This window comes from Oratosquilla oratoria, chromosome 28 (genome assembly GCF_046742065.1).
Source record: "Oratosquilla oratoria isolate Oo_2021 chromosome 28, ASM4674206v1, whole genome shotgun sequence".
Lineage (NCBI taxonomy): Eukaryota > Metazoa > Arthropoda > Malacostraca > Stomatopoda > Squillidae > Oratosquilla > Oratosquilla oratoria.
Window position 1 is genome coordinate 42,289,133 of NC_134804.1, and position 22,500 is coordinate 42,311,632.

The 22,500-nt window shown below is 42.2% G+C and overlaps 1 protein-coding gene across 1 annotated transcript in view; it reads left to right on the forward strand.

Annotated features, from left to right (window-relative positions):
- Positions 1-2,960: 2,960 nt before the first annotated feature.
- LOC143040342 (pyruvate kinase-like) overlaps positions 2,961-22,500 on the forward strand; it is a gene marked incomplete at its 5' end in the record, with an annotated part of 60,486 nt that continues 40,946 nt past the window's right edge. Inside the window, 9 exon segments of the mRNA XM_076211304.1 lie at positions 2,961-3,087; positions 4,623-4,846; positions 7,665-7,851; positions 8,451-8,533; positions 8,535-8,661; positions 11,059-11,240; positions 15,113-15,358; positions 16,186-16,408; positions 22,015-22,059. Of these exon segments, the coding sequence (XP_076067419.1) occupies positions 2,961-3,087; positions 4,623-4,846; positions 7,665-7,851; positions 8,451-8,533; positions 8,535-8,661; positions 11,059-11,240; positions 15,113-15,358; positions 16,186-16,408; positions 22,015-22,059 (1,444 nt within the window).

Genomic DNA, 22,500 nt, shown 5'->3' on the forward strand with positions numbered 1-22,500 from the left:
CTCGTCCACTTGCCCCCCCCCCCCCTCGACCCCCACAGGTTTCGAACAGACGAAGTCCCCTCGAACTATAAAACCATGAACTCCTTACACTGTGTAGACCCTTCTCTCCACCTTTTCCATAACCTTACCCGCAATTTTGTTATCCAATAACGAATCGGTTTCACTATTGTGCTCAGTTTATATTAATGACCCTCAATTTTTGTTTCACTCTCCTTGTTTGCTCTCCTTTGCTTCCTCGTCCTCACTCACCCTACCCCCCACACCCTACCCCACACACCCTACCCCACACACCCTACCCCACACACCCTACCCCACACACCCTACCCCACACACCCTACCCCACACACCCTACCCCACACACCCTACCCCACACACCCTACCCCACACACCCTACCCCACACACACCCAACCTCACACACACACCTCACACACCCTACCCCACACACCCTACCCCACACACACAACCTCACACACCCTACCCTACACACCCAACCGTACACACCCAACCCTACACACCCAACCCCACACCCAATCTCACACACCCTACCCCACACACACCCTACCCCCCCACACACAACCTCACACATCCTACCCCACACACACAACCCTGCTCACCCTGCCACACAGATCCTACCTCACACGTCCTACCCCACACACACAACCCTACACACCCTACCCTACACACCCTACCCCACACACCCTACCCCACACACCCTACCCCACACACCCTACCCCACACACTCAACCCCACACACCCTACCCTACACACCCTACCCCACACACCCTACCCCACACACCCTACCCCACACACCCTATCCTATTCTACCTCCCTCATTCCCCTTCCATCCCTCATTCTGCCTTTCACTCTCCCTCACCCTCTCCACTTTCTCTTTCCGTTTTTCGTCTCCTCTCTCACATTTCCTTTCTCTCTCCCCCTCCCTCCTCTCCCTTTTCTTCTCCCTCTCTCCCTCCCTCCTCTCCCTTTCCTTCTCCCCCTCCCCTCCCTTTCCTTCTCCCCCTCCCCTCCCTCTCTCCCTTTTCTTCTCCCTCTCTCCCTCCCTCCTCTCCCTTTCCTTCTCCCCCTCCCCTCCCCTCCCCTCCCTCTCCCCCTCCCCTCCCTCTCTCTCTCCCTCCCCTCCCTCTCTCCCTCCCCTCCCTCCCTCCTCTCCCTTTTCCTTCTCCCCCTCCCTCTCTCTCTCTCTCTCTCTCTCTCTCTCTCTCTCTCTCTCTCTCTCTCTCACTCTCTCTCTCTCTCCCCCCTCTCTCTCCCCTCTCTCTCTCTCTCTCTCTCTCTCTCTCTCTCCCTCCCTCTCTCACGCGCACACACACACACACACGCACGCACACACTCGCACACTCACACTCCCTCTCTCCTCTCTATCTCTCTCCCTTCCTTCCTCTCTCTCCCTTCCGTCCTCTCTACCGCAGTGATCTTTCAGCCCTCCCTCCATCACTCCTCTCTACCTCAGTGATCTCTCGCTCCTCTCTCCCTCGCTCCTCAATGCTCTCTACCTCACTTCTCACTCACAGCTCTCTTCCTCACTCCTCACAGATCTCTTCCTCACTCCTCACAGATCTCTTCCTCACTCCTCATTCGCAACTCTCTTTTTCACTCCTCACAGTCCTCTACCTCAGTCGATGCTGTCGACCTCGCTCTTTCCACACTCACTCCTCACTTTTCTCTCACTCCTCATCCCCCACATTTCTCTCTCTCTCCACTCTCTCTCTCTCCCACCCTACCTATCTCCCTCCCCTCCACCTCCCTCCCCTTCTCTCTTACCTCCTCCCTCCCTCCCCTTCTCTCTTCCTTCCTCCCTCCCTCTCCTTCATCTCTCTTCCTCTCTCCCTCCCCTTCATCTCTCCTCATCCCTCCCTCACCTCCATCTCTCTTCCTCCATCCCTCACCTCGATCTCTCTTCCTCCCTCCCTCCCTCTTCCTCCCTCCCTCCCTCCCTCTTCCTCCCTCCCTCCCTCCCTCCCCTCCATCTATCCTCCTCTCTTCCCTCCCTCTTTCCCCATCTCCCTCTCCTCCTCGCTTTCTCTCTCCCTTTCTCCCTTCTTTGCCTTCTCCTCTCTCACCCCCCCTCTTTCTCTCACCCCCACTTCTCTCTCTCTCTCTCTCTACTCTACTCTCTTTTTCTTCTTCCGCTTCTTCTTCTTCTTCTTCTTCTTCTTCTTCTTCGTCTTCTTTTCGTCTTCTTCTTCTTCCTCTTCTTTTTTCTTCTTCTTTCTTCTGCTTCTTCTTCCTCTTCTTCTTCTCCCTCTTCTTCTATTTCTTCTTCTATTTCTTCTTCTATTTCTTCTTATTCTTCTTCTTCTTCTTCTATTTCTTCTTCTATTTCTTCTTCTTCTTCTATTTCTTCTTCTATTTCTTCTTCTATTTCTTCTTCTATTTCTTCTTCTATTTCTTCTTCTATTTCTTCTTCTATTTCTTCTACTATTTCTTCTTATTTCTTCTTCTATTTCTTCTTCTATTTCTTCTATTTCTTCTTCTTCTATTTCTTCTTCTTTTTCTTATTCTTCTATTTCTTCTTCTTCTTTTTCTTCTTCTTCTATTTCTTTTTCTTCTTCTTCTATTTCTTCTTCTTCTTCTTCTATTTCTTCTTCTTCTTCTTCTATTTCTTCTTCTTCTTCTTCTATTTCTTCTTCTTCTTCTTCTATTTCTTCTTCTTCTTCTTCTATTTCTTCTTCTTCTTCTTCTATTTCTTCTTCTTCTTCTTCTATTTCTTCTTCTTCTTCTATTTCTTCTTCTTCTTCTTCTATTTCTTCTTCTTCTTCTATTTCTATTTCTATTTCTATTCCTTCCTGAGTGTCTATCTTCTCTGTGTATCTATATCTCGTATCTGTTACACTAATTCAGCCTGTAATACTTACGGGTAGTACTTACTATGGCTGCATATGTATAAAGAATCTCTTCATCAGTTGACGACTCTTTGGTTAACCATCCTCTTGTGTTGCAGATGACAAACGTTGCTCCCATGCAGCTGGAGGCAGCCAATGCCTTCACGCAGGTGGACCACATGGCCGCCCTCGACATCGATTCCACCCCATCCACGAAGCGTCTCTCAGGCATCATCTGCACCATTGGTTGGTAACCTGCAACTTTGTACACTTGATATGAAGTTGATGTGTATGTCATAATGATAATTACTACTACCACTACCACCACCACAGTACTGCACCACCACACTACTGCACCACCACACTACTGCACCACCACACTACTGCACCACTACATTACATCACCACTAAACCACCACACACCACCACCACACACCACCACCACACACCACCACCACACACCACCACCACACACCACCACCACACACCACCACCACTGCACAACCCCACCACCGCACAACCCCACCACCGCACAACACCACCACCGCACAACCCCACCACCGCACAACACCACCACCGCACAACACCACCGCACAACACCACCACCGCACAACACCACCACACAATACCACCACCACCGCACAACACCACCACCGCACAACACCACCACCACACCACTACATCCCCACCACATCACTACATCCCCACCACATCACTACACCACCACATTACACCACCACATTACACCACTTCACAGCACTACACCAAACACTTCACCACACCATTACACCTCCACAACACTACACCACACCATTACACCTCCACAACACTACACCACACCATTACACCTCCACAACACTACACCACCACACCACTACATCACCACACCACTACATCACCACACCACTACATCACCACACCACTACATCACCACACCACTACATCACCACACCACTACATCACCACACCACTACATCACCACACCACTACATCACCACACCACTACACCACAATACCACAGCACTCTACCACACCATTACACCTCCACAACACTACACCACACCACTACATCACCACACCATTACACCAATACACCACTTCACCACTACACCACTACACCACTTAATCACCACAGCACAACACCACACAACACCCACCGCACAACACCACCACCACACAACACCACACAACACCCACTGCACAACACCACCACCACACAACACCACCACCACACAACACCATGTCAAAATTGCACCACACCACTTCACACCACTACACCACAACATTTCACCACACCATTAAACCTCCACAAAAGTACACCACACCTTACACCACCACACCACAACATTTCACCACACCATTAAACCTCCACAAAAGTACACCACACCTTACACCACCACACCACTACATGACTTCACATGTCTACACAATACAACACAACACTTCACTGCACCACTACACCACCACACCAGTAAAGGGGAAAAAGCTGTTGGTATATGTGTTAACCAGCCCCTGCTAGTGCTCCAAGAGAAGTCAAAATATGAGGGAGGGAGGGGGTAAATAGGAGTGGAATATGTGGGGATGGAATGGGTGGGAGTGGATTTTATGCTTTTGTGTTTTTGGCTATCTCCCTTGTAAGAGGGAAAAAGTAGTTGGTATACATATGTATGCTAGTCCTCCAGTACTCTTTATTCAGTAATACCCCATACCTAAATCATGCATACCATCATAAAATGTGGGGGGTTCCTTTTATCTGCTAAACTTTTATTAATTCTTTTCAGGGCCTGCCTCAAGGAATGTGGACAAATTGGTGGAGATGATGGAGGCAGGAATGAACATTGCACGCATGAACTTCTCCCATGGTACCCATGAGTACCATGCAGAAACCATTGCCAATGTGAGGGAAGCTGCCAAGGTCTATTCACAAAAGATTGGACATTCCTATCCTGTTGCAGTGGCCCTAGACACGAAAGGACCAGAAATCCGAACTGGACTCATCAGTGGGGTATGTTGATGGAAATGATTTATGAAGTTGCAATGCAGAGTGAAGGGAAGAGAAAGAGTGAAGAATGAGTGAAGAGAGATAAGTAAAAAGAGGTGTGGAAAGCAGAGGCGGATGGAGGGAACTTCAGAGGATAACAGAGAGTGAGATTGGGTGACAGGGACTTTGAGCAAGAGGGGAATGTCTGTTGAGCAAGGAAGGAAGAATGGGTGAATGGAGAATGGCTGTGTATAGATGATACTGTGATGAAAATTACTGATCCTATCCCCAAAACATCATCTACTTCAGTCATTCTCATAAAACCTTCCCGTGGTGCCGTCCACTCCACAGTGATGTCATGAATTATGTTCATTCGTGATTGGTGTGTGTGTGTGTATTTACTTAGTATTTACCTAGTTGTATTTTGCAGGAAGGGGAGCTACGTGTGTGTGTGTGTGTATTTACCTAGTTGTATTTTGCAGGAAGGGGAGCTACGTGTGTGTGTGTGTGTATTTACCTAGTTGTATTTTGCAGGAAGGGGAGCTATGCTCGTGTTGTCCCGCCATTGTATCTCTGTGTCTAGTTTGCTTTTAAACTCGTGAATGGTTTTTGCACTTACTATTTCATTATCCAGTTTGTTCCAAGTGTCTAAAACTCTATGTGGAAAACTGTTCTTCAGTTCTCTTCTATAGCTATGTTTTCTTAATTTCTTTCCATGTCCTCCTGTGTTTCTCTTGTCCCAGTTTAGTAGTTCTTCTCTATCAAGTATCTCTGTGCCTTTCATGATTCTGTAGATGGTCAGTAGGTCGCCTCTCTCTCTTTGCTCCAGTGTCGGTAGCTCCAGTTTAGCCAATCTCTCCTCATATGATAGGTTTGCAAGTGCAGGTGCCATTTTTGTAGCTGCTCTTTGGATTCTTTCTATTTTCTTTGTTCTTTTTGGTACTGGGGGACCACAATGTTGCCGCATACTCTAGTCTAGGCCTTATCAATGTAACCAATATTTTTTTTATCATGTCTTCGTCCAGGTAAGCAAAAGCCACTTTTATTGATCTTAGCAAGTTGTAAGTCTCCCCGACAATTTTGTTAATCTGTGTATCATAGGACAAGTCGTTTGTGATAACTCCCAAGTCTTTTTCGGATCCTACTTTCTTTACTTCCTTGGTTCCAATTGTATATTTTCTTTATATTCTGTTTTTGCTCTTTCCAAACTCCATTATGCTACACTTCTTAGTATTAAAATCCACTTCCCATTTCTGACTCCAGTTCCATACCCTATTCAGATCTTCCTGCAGTGCTTCACAGTCCTTATCAGTTTCTACTTTCCTTAACAGTTTGGCGTCATCAGCAAAGAAGCTCATGTAACAGTTCACGCCCTCGTCCATATCATTCATATAGATAGCAAACATTATTGGAGCCAGTACAGATCCTTGCGGTACTCCACTGATCACCTCTTTCCAATCTGAATATTTTTCTCTGAGTACTACTCTCATCATTCTTCCAGTCAGGAAGTCCTCCATCCATTTTAGTTGGTTCCCTCGTATTCCTCCTATGTGTTCCAGTTTTTTTAGTAGTTTTCTGTGTGGTACTTTGTCAAATGCTTTTTGCAAGTCGAGGAATGCACAATCAGCCCATCCGTTTCTTTCTTCCACTATGTCTATTAGTCTTGAGTAGAAGCATATCAAGTTTGTGGTGCATGATCTACCTTGTCTGAACCCGAATTGTCTTGGGTTTAATATGTTGTTATCTTCCAGGTGTTTTACCCATCTATTCTTGATGATTTTCTCACAAATTTTGGCTATAGTGCTTGTTAGTGATACTGGTCTATAGTTGGTGGGTTCCTCCTTGTTTCCCCCTTTATATATTGGTACAATGTTAGCATTTTTCCAGTCCTTAGGTATCTTTCCTTCCTTGAGTGAGCTATTTATTATGATGTGTATTTTGTCCGTTAGCTCTTCTTTGCATTCTTTTAGAATCCAATTTGCAATTCCATCCGGGCCATGTGATTTTCTGACATCCAATTTTGATAGATGTTCTGATATTTCTTTTTGTGATGTAAATTCACTCATGTGGGGAGAATGTTTGTTATTATCTACGTCCCAATTTTGTATTTTCTCTCTGGTGAAGACAGATTTAAAGTGGTTGTTCATGATTTCGGCCATCTCTAATTCTTCTGTGTATTCTATATTTCCTTGGCGTAGTTTCACTAGTTCCTGTTTGGTTTTAAGTTTACCATTTACATACCGGTAGAATAGCTTGGGCTGATCTTTGCATTTATCTATAATATCCTTCTCATGGTTCCTTTTCTCCTCTCTTCTCACATTAACATACTCATTTCTATAGTTTATATAAATTTGCCATTTGCTTTGTTTTTTGTCTTTTCTCCACCTTTTCCAAGTTTTGTCCCTTCTGTCTTTTGCCTCGCTGCATTTTTTGTTGAACCAACATTTAATGTACTCTCTCTCTCGCTTTTGTCTTGTTACATGCCTGTTTACCCCTTCATTGTAATTATCCAACAGTATGTTCCATTTCTCTTCCACTGTTGTCTCTTCCATATAGAATTTTTCCCAGTTTGCATTCTGGAAGAACGTCTTTAGTGTGTGTGTGTGTGTGTGTGTGTGTGTGTGTATTTGTTTGTGCTTGTTTGTGCTTGTTTGTGTTATATTTTTCAGTTTAACCTTGAGTGAAGGGCATCCAACCTATTCATCATTAGTAGGTGTAGTTCTTGAACCAATAAAGTGTGTATAATTTAGAATTATTTTTCTGGATCATAGGTATGCATATATTTTGTGAAGTTACTCACTAGTGATAAAAGTGGAAAACTTGATTGGTTTCTTGGTTACAGGATGGCTCTGCTGAAGTTGAACTAAAACGTGGTAACACTATCAGACTTACTACAGATACATCATTCTTTGAGAAGTGCAGTGATGAGGTGCTCTATTTAGACTACGTGAATATTACAAAGGTTGTCAAACCAGGCAACCGAGTCTTCATTGATGATGGGCTCATTTCTGTTGTTGTAAAGGATATTGGTGAGTAACTGAACTATTTATTTAAAATATCTTGCATCATTTCACAAAACAGAATTAGGATTGAGTGTGATGTGTCCCAAGTTTACTCCTCAGCAGAATAATTGCCAGGTATTAACTGAAACAATATATTGTTGCCTTCAAATTTCTTTAAGTGGGAAAACCCACAGCCTCACAGCGGCTGGCAATGGTCCTCAGAACCTCTCGCAGATCTCTCATTGAAAGGAATTTCAGACATTTCTCTTTTATCATTGTGGGACTATTTCTGTGTCACCAGCTGAAAGTGGTTGGGAGAGGAGAGCAGTTGCTGGATGTCAGCTTTCAACGTGTGAAAAGTGTAAGAAATACAGTTGAAGTTGATAATGCCAGCTCCTCAGGACTGGCCCCTCTAATGGAGGTGAGGGGTTTGACATGTTTTTGAAAATGGGCAGCTTTGCTATCCATCTTGCAGGTACCCATCCTTGGTCCTGTAGTTAGAACAGGAAAAATTAATGTATTGCACCGAAGGGATCTACATAGTAGGCATACCAGTTCACTGATGATCATATTTTTAGATTTGGGCCTTAACAACTTTATGAGTAATCATTTATTTGACTTTGCAGGTGATAATTACCTTGACTGTACCATTGAGAATGGTGGCACTCTTGGGAGCAAGAAGGGAATGAACTTGCCAGGTGTGCCAGTTTGACCTTCCAGCGGTATCAGAGAAAGACCATGGTGACCTTCTGTTTGGTGTCGAGCAAGATGTTGACATGGTTTTTGCTTCCTTCATCAGAAATGCTGAAGGTGTGAAGGAAATCAGGGATGTGCTGGGTGAGTAAATGGTAGAGGGTCTTGCCCAAATAGTTTTAAGTTTGGTGACAGTGATTTAAATTTTTTAGATTTACTTTAGTAGTTGGACTGTAGACTTAGAATTTTTTTAATAAGTTCAGGTTTTAGTTTCTTGTGAGATATTTTATAAAATTAGAATTAAATGTATATGATAGAAAAGAGGGAGTGAGAGGTGGTGATGGGAGGAGTGGGTGGGGATAAAATGAATAGGAGTGGAATTACACCTTTTGACTTTGGGTACCTCCCTTGTAAATGGGAAAAAGCCCTATGTATATGCATGTATAGAATTAAATGTTGGCAAGAATTTTGTCTGCACATTGTCAGGAATGATTTGTGATAGAATGATAGATAAGGATTGGGTTTGATAGGTATTTAGAATTTTATTTATTACATTCATTTTCTAAGCTCCTCCCACTTTCACAATCAATCCCTCCCTAACCTTCACATTCAACAACTCTGAAATACTGTACCAATCTTTCCCGTACCACCATCACTTCCATTAACAACTGTCTGTTTGCATCTTTACCATTTCCTCTCTACCTGACTTGCCCCCCCCCCTCTGTATCTTCACTTCCTTCCAAAACATCTTTCTGTTCTTATAAAAATGTTTTGTAATACTCCTACCCCATTTTACATCTGGTCTCCTCTTTGCCTCCCTTATCCTATGTTTTGTTTCCCACTTATCTTGTACCTTTTATATTTTCCCAAGTTCTACTTTGCAATTAGTCCACATAAGCTAACTTCTTCTTTTCTACTACCATTTTCACCACATCATCCCACCACTCACAAACCTTCTTTGTATTTCCTCCCATCTTTCTTGTTCCACATACCATATTTGCACTCTTTGTCACTTTCTCTTTGAAATGTACACATTCCTCCTCTACCTCTTATTCTATGGCTCACCACCTTCCACACTTCTCTCATCTTCTTGTGGTATTCCTTCTTCTTTTCCTTCTCATTCAAATTGCTTGATCTAAGCACCTCTGTAACTTCCACCCTTTAACTCCTCCTCATAATCCTTTACTCTCAACTTACTTTCCGCCAGAAAATGATTGGACACTCCCTCACCATCTTTCCCAAGAATATGGACATCCAAAACTCTTCCTATCCTTCCTTTGAATACCACCATTTAGTTCTTTAATGCCTTATCAAATTCTTTTCATCCACTACCCTTTTTTATGTATACTTTTGCTTGACTCTTCTTAAACACTGTCATCAACTCTAGGCACATCTCCAAGATCAACTCAATTCTGTAATTTTTACCTGGCATTCCAAACTTCCCTACTACATCTATTGAGATCCCCCAACACTAGCACATTGATATTCCTACCAAATCTAATCACTTATTTAAATCTATCCAAAAAGCCTTCCTTTCCTCAATACTCTTTTCACTACCAGGTCCATATGTGCCTACATAGATATACATCCTCCATCCCAGTTTCACCTTCACCCATGTTAACCTTGAAGATACTTCCATCTACTTCATGTGCTTTCTTATCACTTCCCTCTGCCCCATCATCACTACAGACACTCTTCACATCACACTCCCAAACTCAAAATGACCCTTCTTTCAACTTAGTTTCACTTAACACTAATACATCCATCTTATCACAAACATACTGCCAATCTCTTCCTTTGTATTTTCACCTGTACCACAAGTATGCACAATTAATGATCAAAATGTTAAGGTTCAGGTTGGAGTTTCCAACCAGATCCTATTATGTTTTGACTTCTCATAGGGTGAGCATACAGGGAGCAGGGTCCCTAGTCCTATCACTCCTTCCAACTTTGTTACCCTCTACTACTCATAGGAATCAGAGTGGCAGAATTATTTTTTTCCTCTGACCACAGGGGATATAAAATGTATAGTCATCGACATTATAAAGGACCATTTGAAAGGAATAGCACAAAGGAGGGACAGTTATAGTTCAAAGGTAGCATCATTCATGTATGAGTAGAGGAATGATGCAATGCTTATTGTAACTCGTAACTTTGTTACTTCTGTCTTTTAACATAAACAAATGATGTGTGACTGTGGTCCATAGGGTCACTCCAAAGTGGTATTGGCTGAATGTTATACCCTGTGCAGTTAATACCCCATATGGTTGGAGGGTTGGTAGGTATACATTGAAACTAATTTATATTACTGGTATGCTGAAAGCCAGTGATGTAAAAATTGCCTGCACAATTGCCTGCACAACACAGACATCATTTCAGTTTCTTACTAGGGATGGAAAGGCACAGGGATTAATGTCAGCCAGTTTGGAGCTGCAGGTTTCCAGTTGGTGAAAATCAAGACATCTATTTTTCACTGGAAGAAAAAAGCACTGGATCAAGATTGTTTAAATTATTCATTGATTGAACTTTTTCCAAAAACAGGGGATAAGGGAAAGAACATCAAAATCATCAGCAAGATCGAGAACCACCAGGGCTGCAAGAACATTGACTCTATCATCAGCGAATGTGATGGCATCATGATTGCTCGTGGTGACCTTGGCATCGAGATCCCAGCTGAGAAAGTCTTCATTGCACAAAAGCAGATGCTTGCAAAGTGCAATAAGGTCAGTCTGCCTGTGATTGATATGGTTCTGTAATCATTACTCCATTCCTTAGGTGATGCCTTTTGGCCATTTTATTTGGCTAAATGCCATACTTCTATACATTGAAGGGAATATCATGTACAGGTATGAAGACTCTTGATCATCCCCTTTGCACCAGTGTCATCTTTACAGCTCTTATTGCAGCCAAACATAAATTTAATTATTTAGGGGATGTTGTGATAAAGGATTGAAGAAGTCATGTCAATTGATTATTTCACTTAAGTATGTAATTTTTTTATTGTATGAAATTGGTAGTTGCGGACAAGCATACCGAAATAAACACCATATGAGGACAGAACCTTTATTAGTATGACATTTCACTTATTACAGCTTTTTCATGTTCATAATGCGACACTGCTTCTGACCCAGGGCAGTGGACAGGATGCAGGGATGACCTGTTATCCAGGAGGTGCCAAGATAGGAGGGAGGGAGGAGGGTGGAGGGGAGTGGAATATATAGGAAATGAAATGGGTGGGAGTGATTTCTATGCCTTTTTCTTTTTGGCTACCCACCGTGTAAGGGGGAAAAAGCCTTTGGTATATGTATGTATGTATGTATCTTGTACATACATATACCAAAGGCTTTTCCCCCCTTACAATGGAGATAGCCAAAAAACAAAGGCATGTGCTGTGTCTTGCGACACTGCTTCTGACCCAGGGGGGTGGGCAGGGTGCAGGGATGACCCGTCATCCAGGAGGTGCTCATATGAGAGGGAGGGTGGGAGGGGTGTGGAGTGTATTTAGGGATGAAATGGGTGGGAGTGTTTTTATGCCTTTCCCTTTTTGGCTACCTCCCTTGGAAGGGGGAATAAGCCTTTGTATATGTATGTATGAAAAACTCCCACCCATTCCATCCCTAATACAGTCCACTCCCCTCCACCCTCTACCCTCCCTCTTATCTTGGCACCTCCTGGATGATGGGTCATCCCTGCATCTTGTCCACTGCCCTGGGTCAGAAGCAGTGTTGCAAGACACAGCACATCCACAGCAAGGCTGCTTCATTAAATCGGCGATACCCCTCTCCGCCCCCTCATGCAGAAAAGAAGAACATGGGAGAAATCCCTTCGAGCTGCGTCAAATTTTGTTCACACTCCCTCACCCCCCATCTCCCCATCCATTCCACCTCATGCATCACAACATCATCCATATACAACCATTCTCCATTCACCCCTATCTTCTGTCCTCTCCCGTCCTTCCTCAACAGACATTCCCCTCTTCCCAGTCCCTTATCCCATCCATCCATCTCATCCTAGGTCGCCCCCTCATTTCACTCCTTCCACATCTGTCTTCCATAACTCTTTTACTAGTCAAGTTATCTTGTATCATATCTAAAAAGTTGTGCAATTCCTGATCTAAAATTACCCAGTTAACCCCTTCCATACGGTGCCGCACACGTAGGCGTCATGGGGAGCGAGTGTATTCGCGAGGCTGCCATACCGGCGTCTTGATTATATTTATTGTAGTCGCCCCTCCATAATGACATTCTTTCTAATTCTTTTGTAATCGCATTTTCTATGGTTATCAAAATTCACGGGTGAAGAGAGAACGATCGATATAAGCGGTGACTATATTTTATGATACGAGTATTATTACGACACGTCGTACGGCTGGCATTGGCTGCTGCCACCGAGATCCAAGTCCATGACGCCTACGTGTGCGGCACCGTATGGAAGGGGTTAATGCTTCTATGGTTAAAATCTTCCATGATCTTGATATTTTTGTACTGTGATGCCCTCTGAATTTGTTGAAACAAAGGTTATCTGTTCTATACTAAGGTTAGGAGGCCTATATACAACTCTGATAATAAACTTTTTTTTTTCTGCATATCTCCACCCAAATACATTCTGTGTTTACCTCTTCCTTAAACGCTGTGCTAGCTCTCTTCAACTTGCTTTCCAAACACATCTTCAACATTATCTCTACAATTTGTACCCGGAACCCCATACTTCCCTACTATGCCATCTATTGGTTCATCCCCTACTCTAGCCATTAGATCCCTGACATCATTAGATTTACAATCATCCCAAAACTCTAAATACACTTTTTTTTTTTCTAAACTTTTCTTACTACCAGGTCCATATGTACTCAAAAACTACTTTTCCCATCCCAGTTTCATCTTCATCCTTATTTACCTTGAAGACACTTCCTTCCGCTCCCTCGCATGGTATCCTATGTCATCACTTACCAACAAAGCCACTCACCCCCAGATCATTCCTGAAACTCTGCCCACCACATTTGCATACTTACAACCATTCCTCACTTTCAGTTTAGTTTCACTTAATGCTAACACATCCATCTTCCTTCTCATAAGCAGACTACTAATCATCCATTTTACTCTCACATTTAATGACCCAAATTTTAGGGCTCTGGTTGGAGTTTTCATAGATACCTCGTATGCCAGGGCTTCTTTTAGGATGAGTATATAGAGAGCAGGACCCCTGGTCTCATTACTGCATCCCACTTGGTCACCTTTTACAACTCTCAAGGAAACCACGGAGGCAGAATTTTTTCCTCCCTTATGGAAATGACAAGGTAGACTCCAAGTGATAAAGGATAGTTTCAAGGGAACAACATAAAGGAGGAATAGTCATAATACAAAAAGTAGTATCATTCCTCTATGAGTAGAGATTTTACTCTTCTTCTACATCTTTTTCTACAACTTTTGCTTCATAATTTTCCTTTTCCTCTTCAAACATATCTGTAAAAGATAGTTTACCTAATTGTTACTATTTATTCTCTCAGTATTTTTATGGTCATTGTATTATAGGTCTTGGTAACCTTATGGATCCCCCTATAACTCCTTTACAAAAGTGATATTCCCTCAACTAGGAGAAAATGTCTGCTGCTTGTCAGAATGAAATTTGTAAAATCCATATATTCCCTTTTCTATATTTTTACTTGTGACTGAAATATACCTCAATAAATTATGAAAGAAAAATTACTGTGTAGCCCTGGATATGAATAAATTTGTTTCAACCTCTTATGAAATTATCTGGTTTTCTTGTTAAGAATAGAAAGTGTGGTAGAGCAATTTGGTTTCATACATACATATACCAAGGCTTTTTCCCCCTTACAAGGGAGGGTAGCCAAAAAGGAAAAGGCATAAAATCATTCCCACCCATTCCATCCCTGAATACACTCCACACCCCTCCACCTTCCCTCTCATCTTAGCACCTATCAGATGACGGGTCATCCCTGCACCTTGTTCACTGCCCTGGGTCAGAAGCAGTGTCGCAAGACACAGCACATCCACAGCAAGGCCGCTTCATTAAATTGGCGACCCCCTCTCTCTGTCCCTCCATGCATAAAAGGAGAAGACGGGGAGAAATCCCTGGGCTGTGTCAAATTTTGCTCGCACATTCCACCTCATCCATCACAACATGTTTTGGAAAGAAATTAAGAGAGGAAGAGGAGGTGAATCAAGTAGAGAAGAAAAGGTAAAAGTTGCAGATGGAGAGATGATAATAGAAGAGAAGGCAGTAAGGGGAAGATGGGCAGAATATTTTAAGGAGTTGCTAAATGTGAAGGAGGATAGGGAGGGAAAGATAGCTGCAGTGGGAAATGTTAAGAAAATGACCGTGATGAGTGAGGAAAATGGAGGAGAAATAAGGAAGGATGAAGTGAAGGCAGTTAAGATGATGAAAGTAGGTAAGGCACCTGGTCTGGATGGATGCCATGCAGTGTCTAAAAAAAAAAGGTTTCATAGTTTCATTAAAAAAGTTTGAATAAAAAATCTTGGTTGTTCCATTGATTTTAGACATAATTAAACCTTATTTTAGATTATTCATATATATTCAGTGAGATTAATGCAAGTTTGTTCCTTGTATTCTGTAGGTAGGAAAGCCCGTGATCTGTGCCACGCAGATGTTAGAATCCATGGTCAAGAAGCCTAGACCAACACGTGCAGAGGTGTCTGATGTAGGCAATGCCATTCTTGATGGAGCCGACTGTGTCATGCTGTCTGGAGAAACTGCCAAAGGAGACTACCCAGTTGTGTGTGTGCGTACCATGGCCAACATTGCAAGGGAAGCAGAAGCATCACTTTGGCACAAACAGCTCTTCAGTGAACTTGCACATACGGTAAGGTTCGATTATAAAAGTGGGGCTTTATTTGGGACTGGAAAAAAGAAAGAAAAAAAAATCTAACTCTTGATTCATTTTTGGAGTAGTGATGTAGTAGTAATAGTATGAGTATGTATAATTATAGCGGAATTTTTTTTTTATATTGACATGCATACCACAATCTTCATGAATTGTTGCAGCCTGTCACAGTGCAGTGTAGACATTCCTCACTCCTGTAGGAAGCCTTAGGAGAAATCCTAGGGCTCAAGGTCTGTTCTCTTTTTCCACATAGGCATGGCCCACCTTCACCTAAACATGCTGGAGCATGTTTAGGTGGAAAGCGGTCATTCATTAACTGAATTTTACAAGGTGGAGACCAGTACCTGCAGTCTCATAGTGGCTTGCAGCAATCCTTGTAACCTCCCATAGATATCTCTGGGATAAAACTTTAGACTGTTGTCTATGTTGTATCAAAATTGGACTGCTCCAAAGTCCTCCCCATAGAACACCACAAGAAAATAACGGGAACACAGTTTGTTGCCAGAACCCTAAATACTACACTGTTCACACTACATTTCACAAGCACCACCAATAGAACATGCACCATCAATATATGCCAAGGGCTCTCTCCCCTTTATACAGGAAGTAGCCAAGTGAAAAGGCAGGAACCCACTCACACCCATTTCACACCTACCCATCCCACTCCAGATAGTGGCAAATTTGGATAATGACAAGCCATACACAAAGGACATTACTCTAATTATTTTTAGGTCTGCCTGTATATTGCATTAAAGGAGATCAGTTGTATAGGTAACTTCTTAAAAATATTTTTTAATTTGTAACAGGTGGCAATGCCAACGGATTCCACTCACACAACAGCGATCGCTGCGGTTGAGGCATCCTTTAAAGCCATGGCTTCAGCTATTATTGTCATCACTACTACAGGCCGGTCAGCCCACCTTGTGTCAAAGTACCGCCCCCGATGTCCAATTCTTGCTGTCACCAGGTTCCCACAGGTTGCCCGCCAGTGTCACCTGTACCGTGGTATCATCCCCATTCATTATACAGGTGAGGTTTTGTATATTGGCCTTGTATTATTATTATTATTTCAATTTCTGGTTGGAAGTACTTAATTATGGTACCATGTTGCTCTTATGAGACTTGTAAATGCACTTATTTCTTATAGTTGATATGACGGTTAAATAAGCTGTAATGAGACTATTTACTTTGTATAATTACATGTGTACATTAATACTGAATGCCTTTTTATTATCTTGTTGATTTATTTATTTTTTCCAAAGTATGTCATAGATGTTGTGGTAGAACTTTATTGTAATTACTTCTTCTTTCCATTATGTGGCTGAGCAGTGCCTCAAAAGGGTAGGTTTGATTGTATGCAGGAAATAGTAATCTGGCCATGTGATTTAATTTGTTCCTTTTGTTTTCCTTTAAATTTATTATTTTAATTTTTTTTTTTTTTTACTAACCTAGCCATACAACATAATTGTTGATTTTTGTGCCTGTAGAAATAGGTGTTCTGTTCATTAATTCTTTTACGATTGTGTGACTGCATACTTTTCTGAATAGTTTTCTTACTTTTTTGTGCAAACAGAGGACCAGGATGGTATGTTGCTTTTAATACATGTGTATATGTGTGTGTGTGTGTGTATGGTTATACATATACATATGAATGTATTATGGAACAAATCACTAGTTTCGGTGATGTCTTTCAAATAATCAAATTCAGCAGTTACGATGTCACAAACCTGGTAGACAACTCCTGATCTTGAAGATCCAGGTTTGAGACAATGGGAATGCTGGATTTGATTATATACACACATACACACACAGAAGATTAAAGTAGGTAAATACACACACACGCACACACACACACACACATACACACACAGAAGATTAAAGTGGTGTTCCATTATATGGATGAAGAGATGATGAAAAAACTCATCGAAACCCTGATATGTCCAAGACTGGAATATATGTCAGTAGTATGGTCCCCACACAGAGTGAAGGATATAAGCAAGATTGAGAGAATGCAAAGGGCAGCAACCAAACTGGTCCCCAGCCTGGCAAATGAATCATATAAGAAATGACTAAAAGTTTTGGGTCTACCAACTTTGAAAGATCGAAGAGAAAGAGGTGATATGATTAGTGTTCAGGTCGCTAAAGGGGATAGATTGTATTGATAGAAGAGATCTCCTGATTTAAGATGGGAGGGCTTTAAGAGGTCATGGAAGTAAATTCACGAAGACCAAATATTGAAAGGATGTGAAGAAATACATTTTTCATATACATACATATACCAAAGGCTTTTTCCCCCTTACAAGGGGGGTACCCAAAAAACAAAGGCCTAAAATCCACTCTCACCCATTCCATCCCCAACATACTCCACTCCCCTCCACCCTCTTCCCTCCCTATTATCTTGGCACCTCCTGGATGATGGGTCATCCCTGCATCTTGTCCACTGCCCTGGGTCAGAAGCAGTGTTGCAAGACACAGCACATCCACAGCAAGGCCACTTCATTAAATCATTGACCCCCTCTCTCTGTCCCCTCACGTAGAAAAGGAGATGGGGAGAAATCCCTTTGAGCAGCGTCAATTTATTTCTCATACATACTCCCTTACTCCCCCTCCCCCACCAACTCCCCCTTATGCATCACAGCATCATCCATACACAACCCTTCTCCATTCACCCCTATCATCTGTCCTCTCCCGTCCTTCCTCAATAGACATTCCCCTCTCTCCCAATACTCCTTTTACCCCATCCATCCATCTCATCCTAGGTCGCCCCCTAATGTTCAGTCCTTCCACCTCTGCCTTCCACACCTCTTTTACTAATCTTTCTTCACTCATTTCCATTTGTCCAAACCATCCCAATACTTTTTCATCAACCCTATCCCCCAACTCCCTTTCCACCCCCATTCTCCTCCTCACCTCCTCATTTCTCACTCTACCCAGCCTAGTAACCCCTATCATACTTCTCAGGCACCTCATCTCAAACACATTCAAACTCCTCTCTTCTTTTCTTATGTTCTATGTTTCTGTCCCATGCAGTGCTGTGGGCACAATTACTCCTTCATAGGATCTCCTCTTTGCACCCATTCCCAAATGTCTATTTCTCATTACACTTTTTAATCTACCAAGGCATTTACTCGCTTCTCTCATTCTATATTCTATCTCCACCACCACTCCTCCCTTTCCCACCACATTTGCAACAAAATATCTAAAACTATCCACTTCCATCACTCTCTCTCCCTTAATACTCGCTTCCAGTCTGTTGCCACTTTCTCCCCTTGTACATCATATCACCTTACTTTTACCCACATCTATCTTCAACTTCCTTCTTTTGCACACCTTCCCAATGTCACGATCTGGCGTGTTGTGTACGACTTGCTGTATCAAACCTGGTCATGATTTGATCAGTTCTATCAGTCCAATTGCCAGTGTACTTATGCCTTTAGTTGGAAGATTTTCTTTCTAACACCGGATATGAAACAAGGCGAAATGCAAAATATAACAACTGTTATAGATAAATATGTACATAGTGAACTTACTTGTCCTTTATCCCTTGTAAAGTGGAACTACATATGCACTCTACCCTCTTTTGAATAAACATTAAACAACCTCACCAGCCAGTCCATCACTTTACCTCCCTTTTTTAGACATTCCACATGACACCCATGCAACCCAGGTGCCTTACCTGCTCTCATCATTATAATAACTGCTTTCACCTCATCTTTTCTTATTTCTTCTCCATTTTCCTCATTCATCACTGGCATTTTCTCAGCACTTCCCACTGCAACTACCTTTCCCTCCCTTTCCTCCTTCACATTTAACAAAAGAAAGATTAGTAAAAGAGGTATGGAAGGCAGAGGTGGAGGGAGTGAACATGAGGGGGCAACTAAGGATGAGATGGATGGATGGGGTAAAAGGGGCATTGGGAAAGGGGAATGTCTGTTGTGGAAGGAAGGGAGAAGACAGAAGATAGGGTTGAATATGTATTGTGTATGGATGATAAGGAGCATGGAAGGGAGTGGGTGGGGGATGGGGAGGAGGGAGTATGTTTGATTGATGTTTTTGATGCAGCCTGAAGGGATTTTTTCCCCATGTCTTCTCTTTTTCTGCATGAGGGGATGGAGAGGGGGGAGTTGCTGATTAAATGAATGTGCTGTCTTGCTACATTGCCTCTGACCCAGGGGATTGGGTGAGATGCAGGGATTACCCTTCATCCAGGAGGAGCCAACATAAGAGGGAAGGAGTGGGGTGAATGGGAGTGGAGTACTTGGGGATGAAATGGGTGGAAGTGGATTTTATGTCTGTTTTTTGGCTACCTCCCTTGAAAGGGGGAAAGAGCCATTGGTATATGTATGTGAGTATTCGTATCTCTTTTGTAGTGGTTGTACTTGGTAATTATTGTCAGGCCTACAGCCTAGGCAAGTGATTGTGTTATGCTCTACAGTAGATCTAGTGTGTGAAGATGACTTGAAAAGTTCGAGGATTGTCTCTAGGGGGATTCAATTGTACAATCTTGGTCTTACATATTTGATTGTTTTGGGATACTCTACACAGTATACCAGCAAAGAAATTTGTTAGCCATTTCTTGTTATTGCTGTAGATGTCTGTTTTTGTGATCTTTTTTGGATAGTGCCTGGAAACTGTTAAATGCCTTGTGTCTATTGCCACCATAACAATTCTTTCTGGTGGTACAGAAGAACCCTGAAACTTTGGACTAAAGGTGGGACTACTGGTCCGTCGAAGCTATTTGTCTGTAGGTTCAATGTGTTGAGCGTAACGTATATAAATAAAGGGTTGCACTAATTACCAACAGTTACTTACAACTCTGATATTCATTGTTTTTTATTGATATGTGCATAACTGAATTATTTGTGCTATATTTTATTGTATCTTAGTTTTACAGCATTTGGCTGCATCAGTATTGAGATTTAAGATGTAATGCACTACTGACAACTCGTAGCTTGACGCAAGCTTCGAGATGCCATACGTATTTTTGTTTGTTTTGGGAAATGAACTAACTGAAGTCTCATGATGGACTTATCTTGAATATTGAGTAATAGGAGTAGGACTAGGACTAACACATCAATATACATCATCCAGGAGGAGCCAAGAAAAGAGGGAAGGAAGGGGGTGGATGGGAGTGGAGTATGTGGATGGAATGGGTGGGAGTAGATTTTATGCCTTTGATAATTGGCTACCTCCCTTGGTATACGTATGTATATTTTAATCTTCCCAAAAAATACCCGAGTTATGAGGCAGTTCTGTCATTATGGTTAACCCATCATGTTCATTTCTCCCTCCCCTCCCTCCCTCCCTCCCTCCCTCTCTCCCTCTCTCCCTCCCTCCCTCCCTCCCTCCCTCTCTCCCTCTCTCCCTCTTGTTAATATTGTACCATATCATATCTATAAATTTGAAAGCATGTGGGCCCATCACTATCAAGATATTAAGATTTCTGATACCCCTGTTGACTTGACAGACAACTTGAGCTGCAAAGTAGTTCATGGCATCTCAAAGCTTGCGTCAAGCTGAGAGTTGTCAGTAGTGTATCACATCTTGATTATCTTGATATTATATACATACACCATGGGCTTTTTTTTTTCCCTTACAAAGGAGGTAATCAGAGTCAAAAGGTATAAATCCATTACCACCCATTTCATCCCCACGTACCCCACTTCTATTCACCACCCCTCCCTTCCTCTTGGCTCCTCTTGGATGATGGGTCATCCCTGCATCTCTCTCACTGCCCTGGGTCAGAAGCAATGCAGCAAGACATCCACAGTAAGGCTGCTTCATTTAATTGGCTACCCCCTCTCTCCATCCCCTCGTACAGATAAAGAGAAGATGGGGAGAAATCCCTTCAGGTTCCGAAGGGATTATCTTGATATTGATGTGGCCAAATGCTTTAAAAATTACAAACTATGGCACAAATTATTTATGCCAATAGTAACTAAAAGCAATATCATCAGAATTGCTGGTAATTGTCAGTTGTCATATATCCATGGGAATTTTCATATTTCGGTCTAAATCTTATTTTTCATGAATTTGTCGGTAATCACTGAAATCCGTTGCTCCATTGTCTGTAGTTTCAGGGTTCTTTTGTATTAGCTTGTTAAATCCCTCTAACATTTGTTGAGGATTACATGTACTGGAGTGGCCCTCCATTCCTAGTAGTTTGAAGAGGTTGGCAGATTATTTATGCTCCTTTTTGCAGTAGTCTTTCCATCACCTTGGATATGGTGGACATCATTGAGAGTGGCTTGTAGGATGTTGGAGTTCCTGGAGTTTTGATTTGTTTTGAAGATGGATTTGTTTTGAAAACCAGAAGTGGTTGAAGGTGTCAAAGACAATTTCATTTGAATAATTCATTGAGAGGTGAAACAGTTATAAAGGCAAATAGGATATCTAGGAATGTTGATTAAGGATAACTTACGACCTTAAAAACATGTTTGTAAGATTTTGGGGCAGAGTATGGGTTACTGAAGAATGTGAAGGATATTTTAAGTGATGAGAAAAAATCTACCATTTACCAAAGGCTTCTTCCTCCAAATATGCAGCAGTTGTATGGTACATGCACAAAATGAAATATGTAATTAAGATCAAGATAATACAGTCAATCAACCTATTGCTCCAGGTCTCTCTTGCAGACAACCTGGCCTTCATGTTACCAGCACCTCTGGGCAGATTCACACGTCAGTCAGGGAGGATATATTATGTTGTGTTGGGATTGTTTGTGTGGGGCATTGTAGTATTAAGTGTTGTGTCATCTGTGTAATGGTTGCATCTGGGTCACTGAGTGCAGCCAGGCTTATTCTGTGTTGGTACCGTTTCAATGCTGGATGGTGTCTTCCGTGTATTACGAAGATAATACAAAAAGCAGCAACCCAAGTGGTTCCCAGCTTTGCAGATAAGCTGTGTGTATGAGGAAATACTAGAAGGCTTAGACTTGTCATCACGAAAAGATCAGTGTGAAAGAGTGGGCTTGATGCCAGTGTTCAGGTCATTGAATGTGGTTGGCAAATTTGATGTAGATGGGAACAGGTTGAAAATAAACTAGTCTGAAAAAAAAAAAATATATATATATATATATATAATGTGTGTATATGTATATATATATGTATATGTATATATAT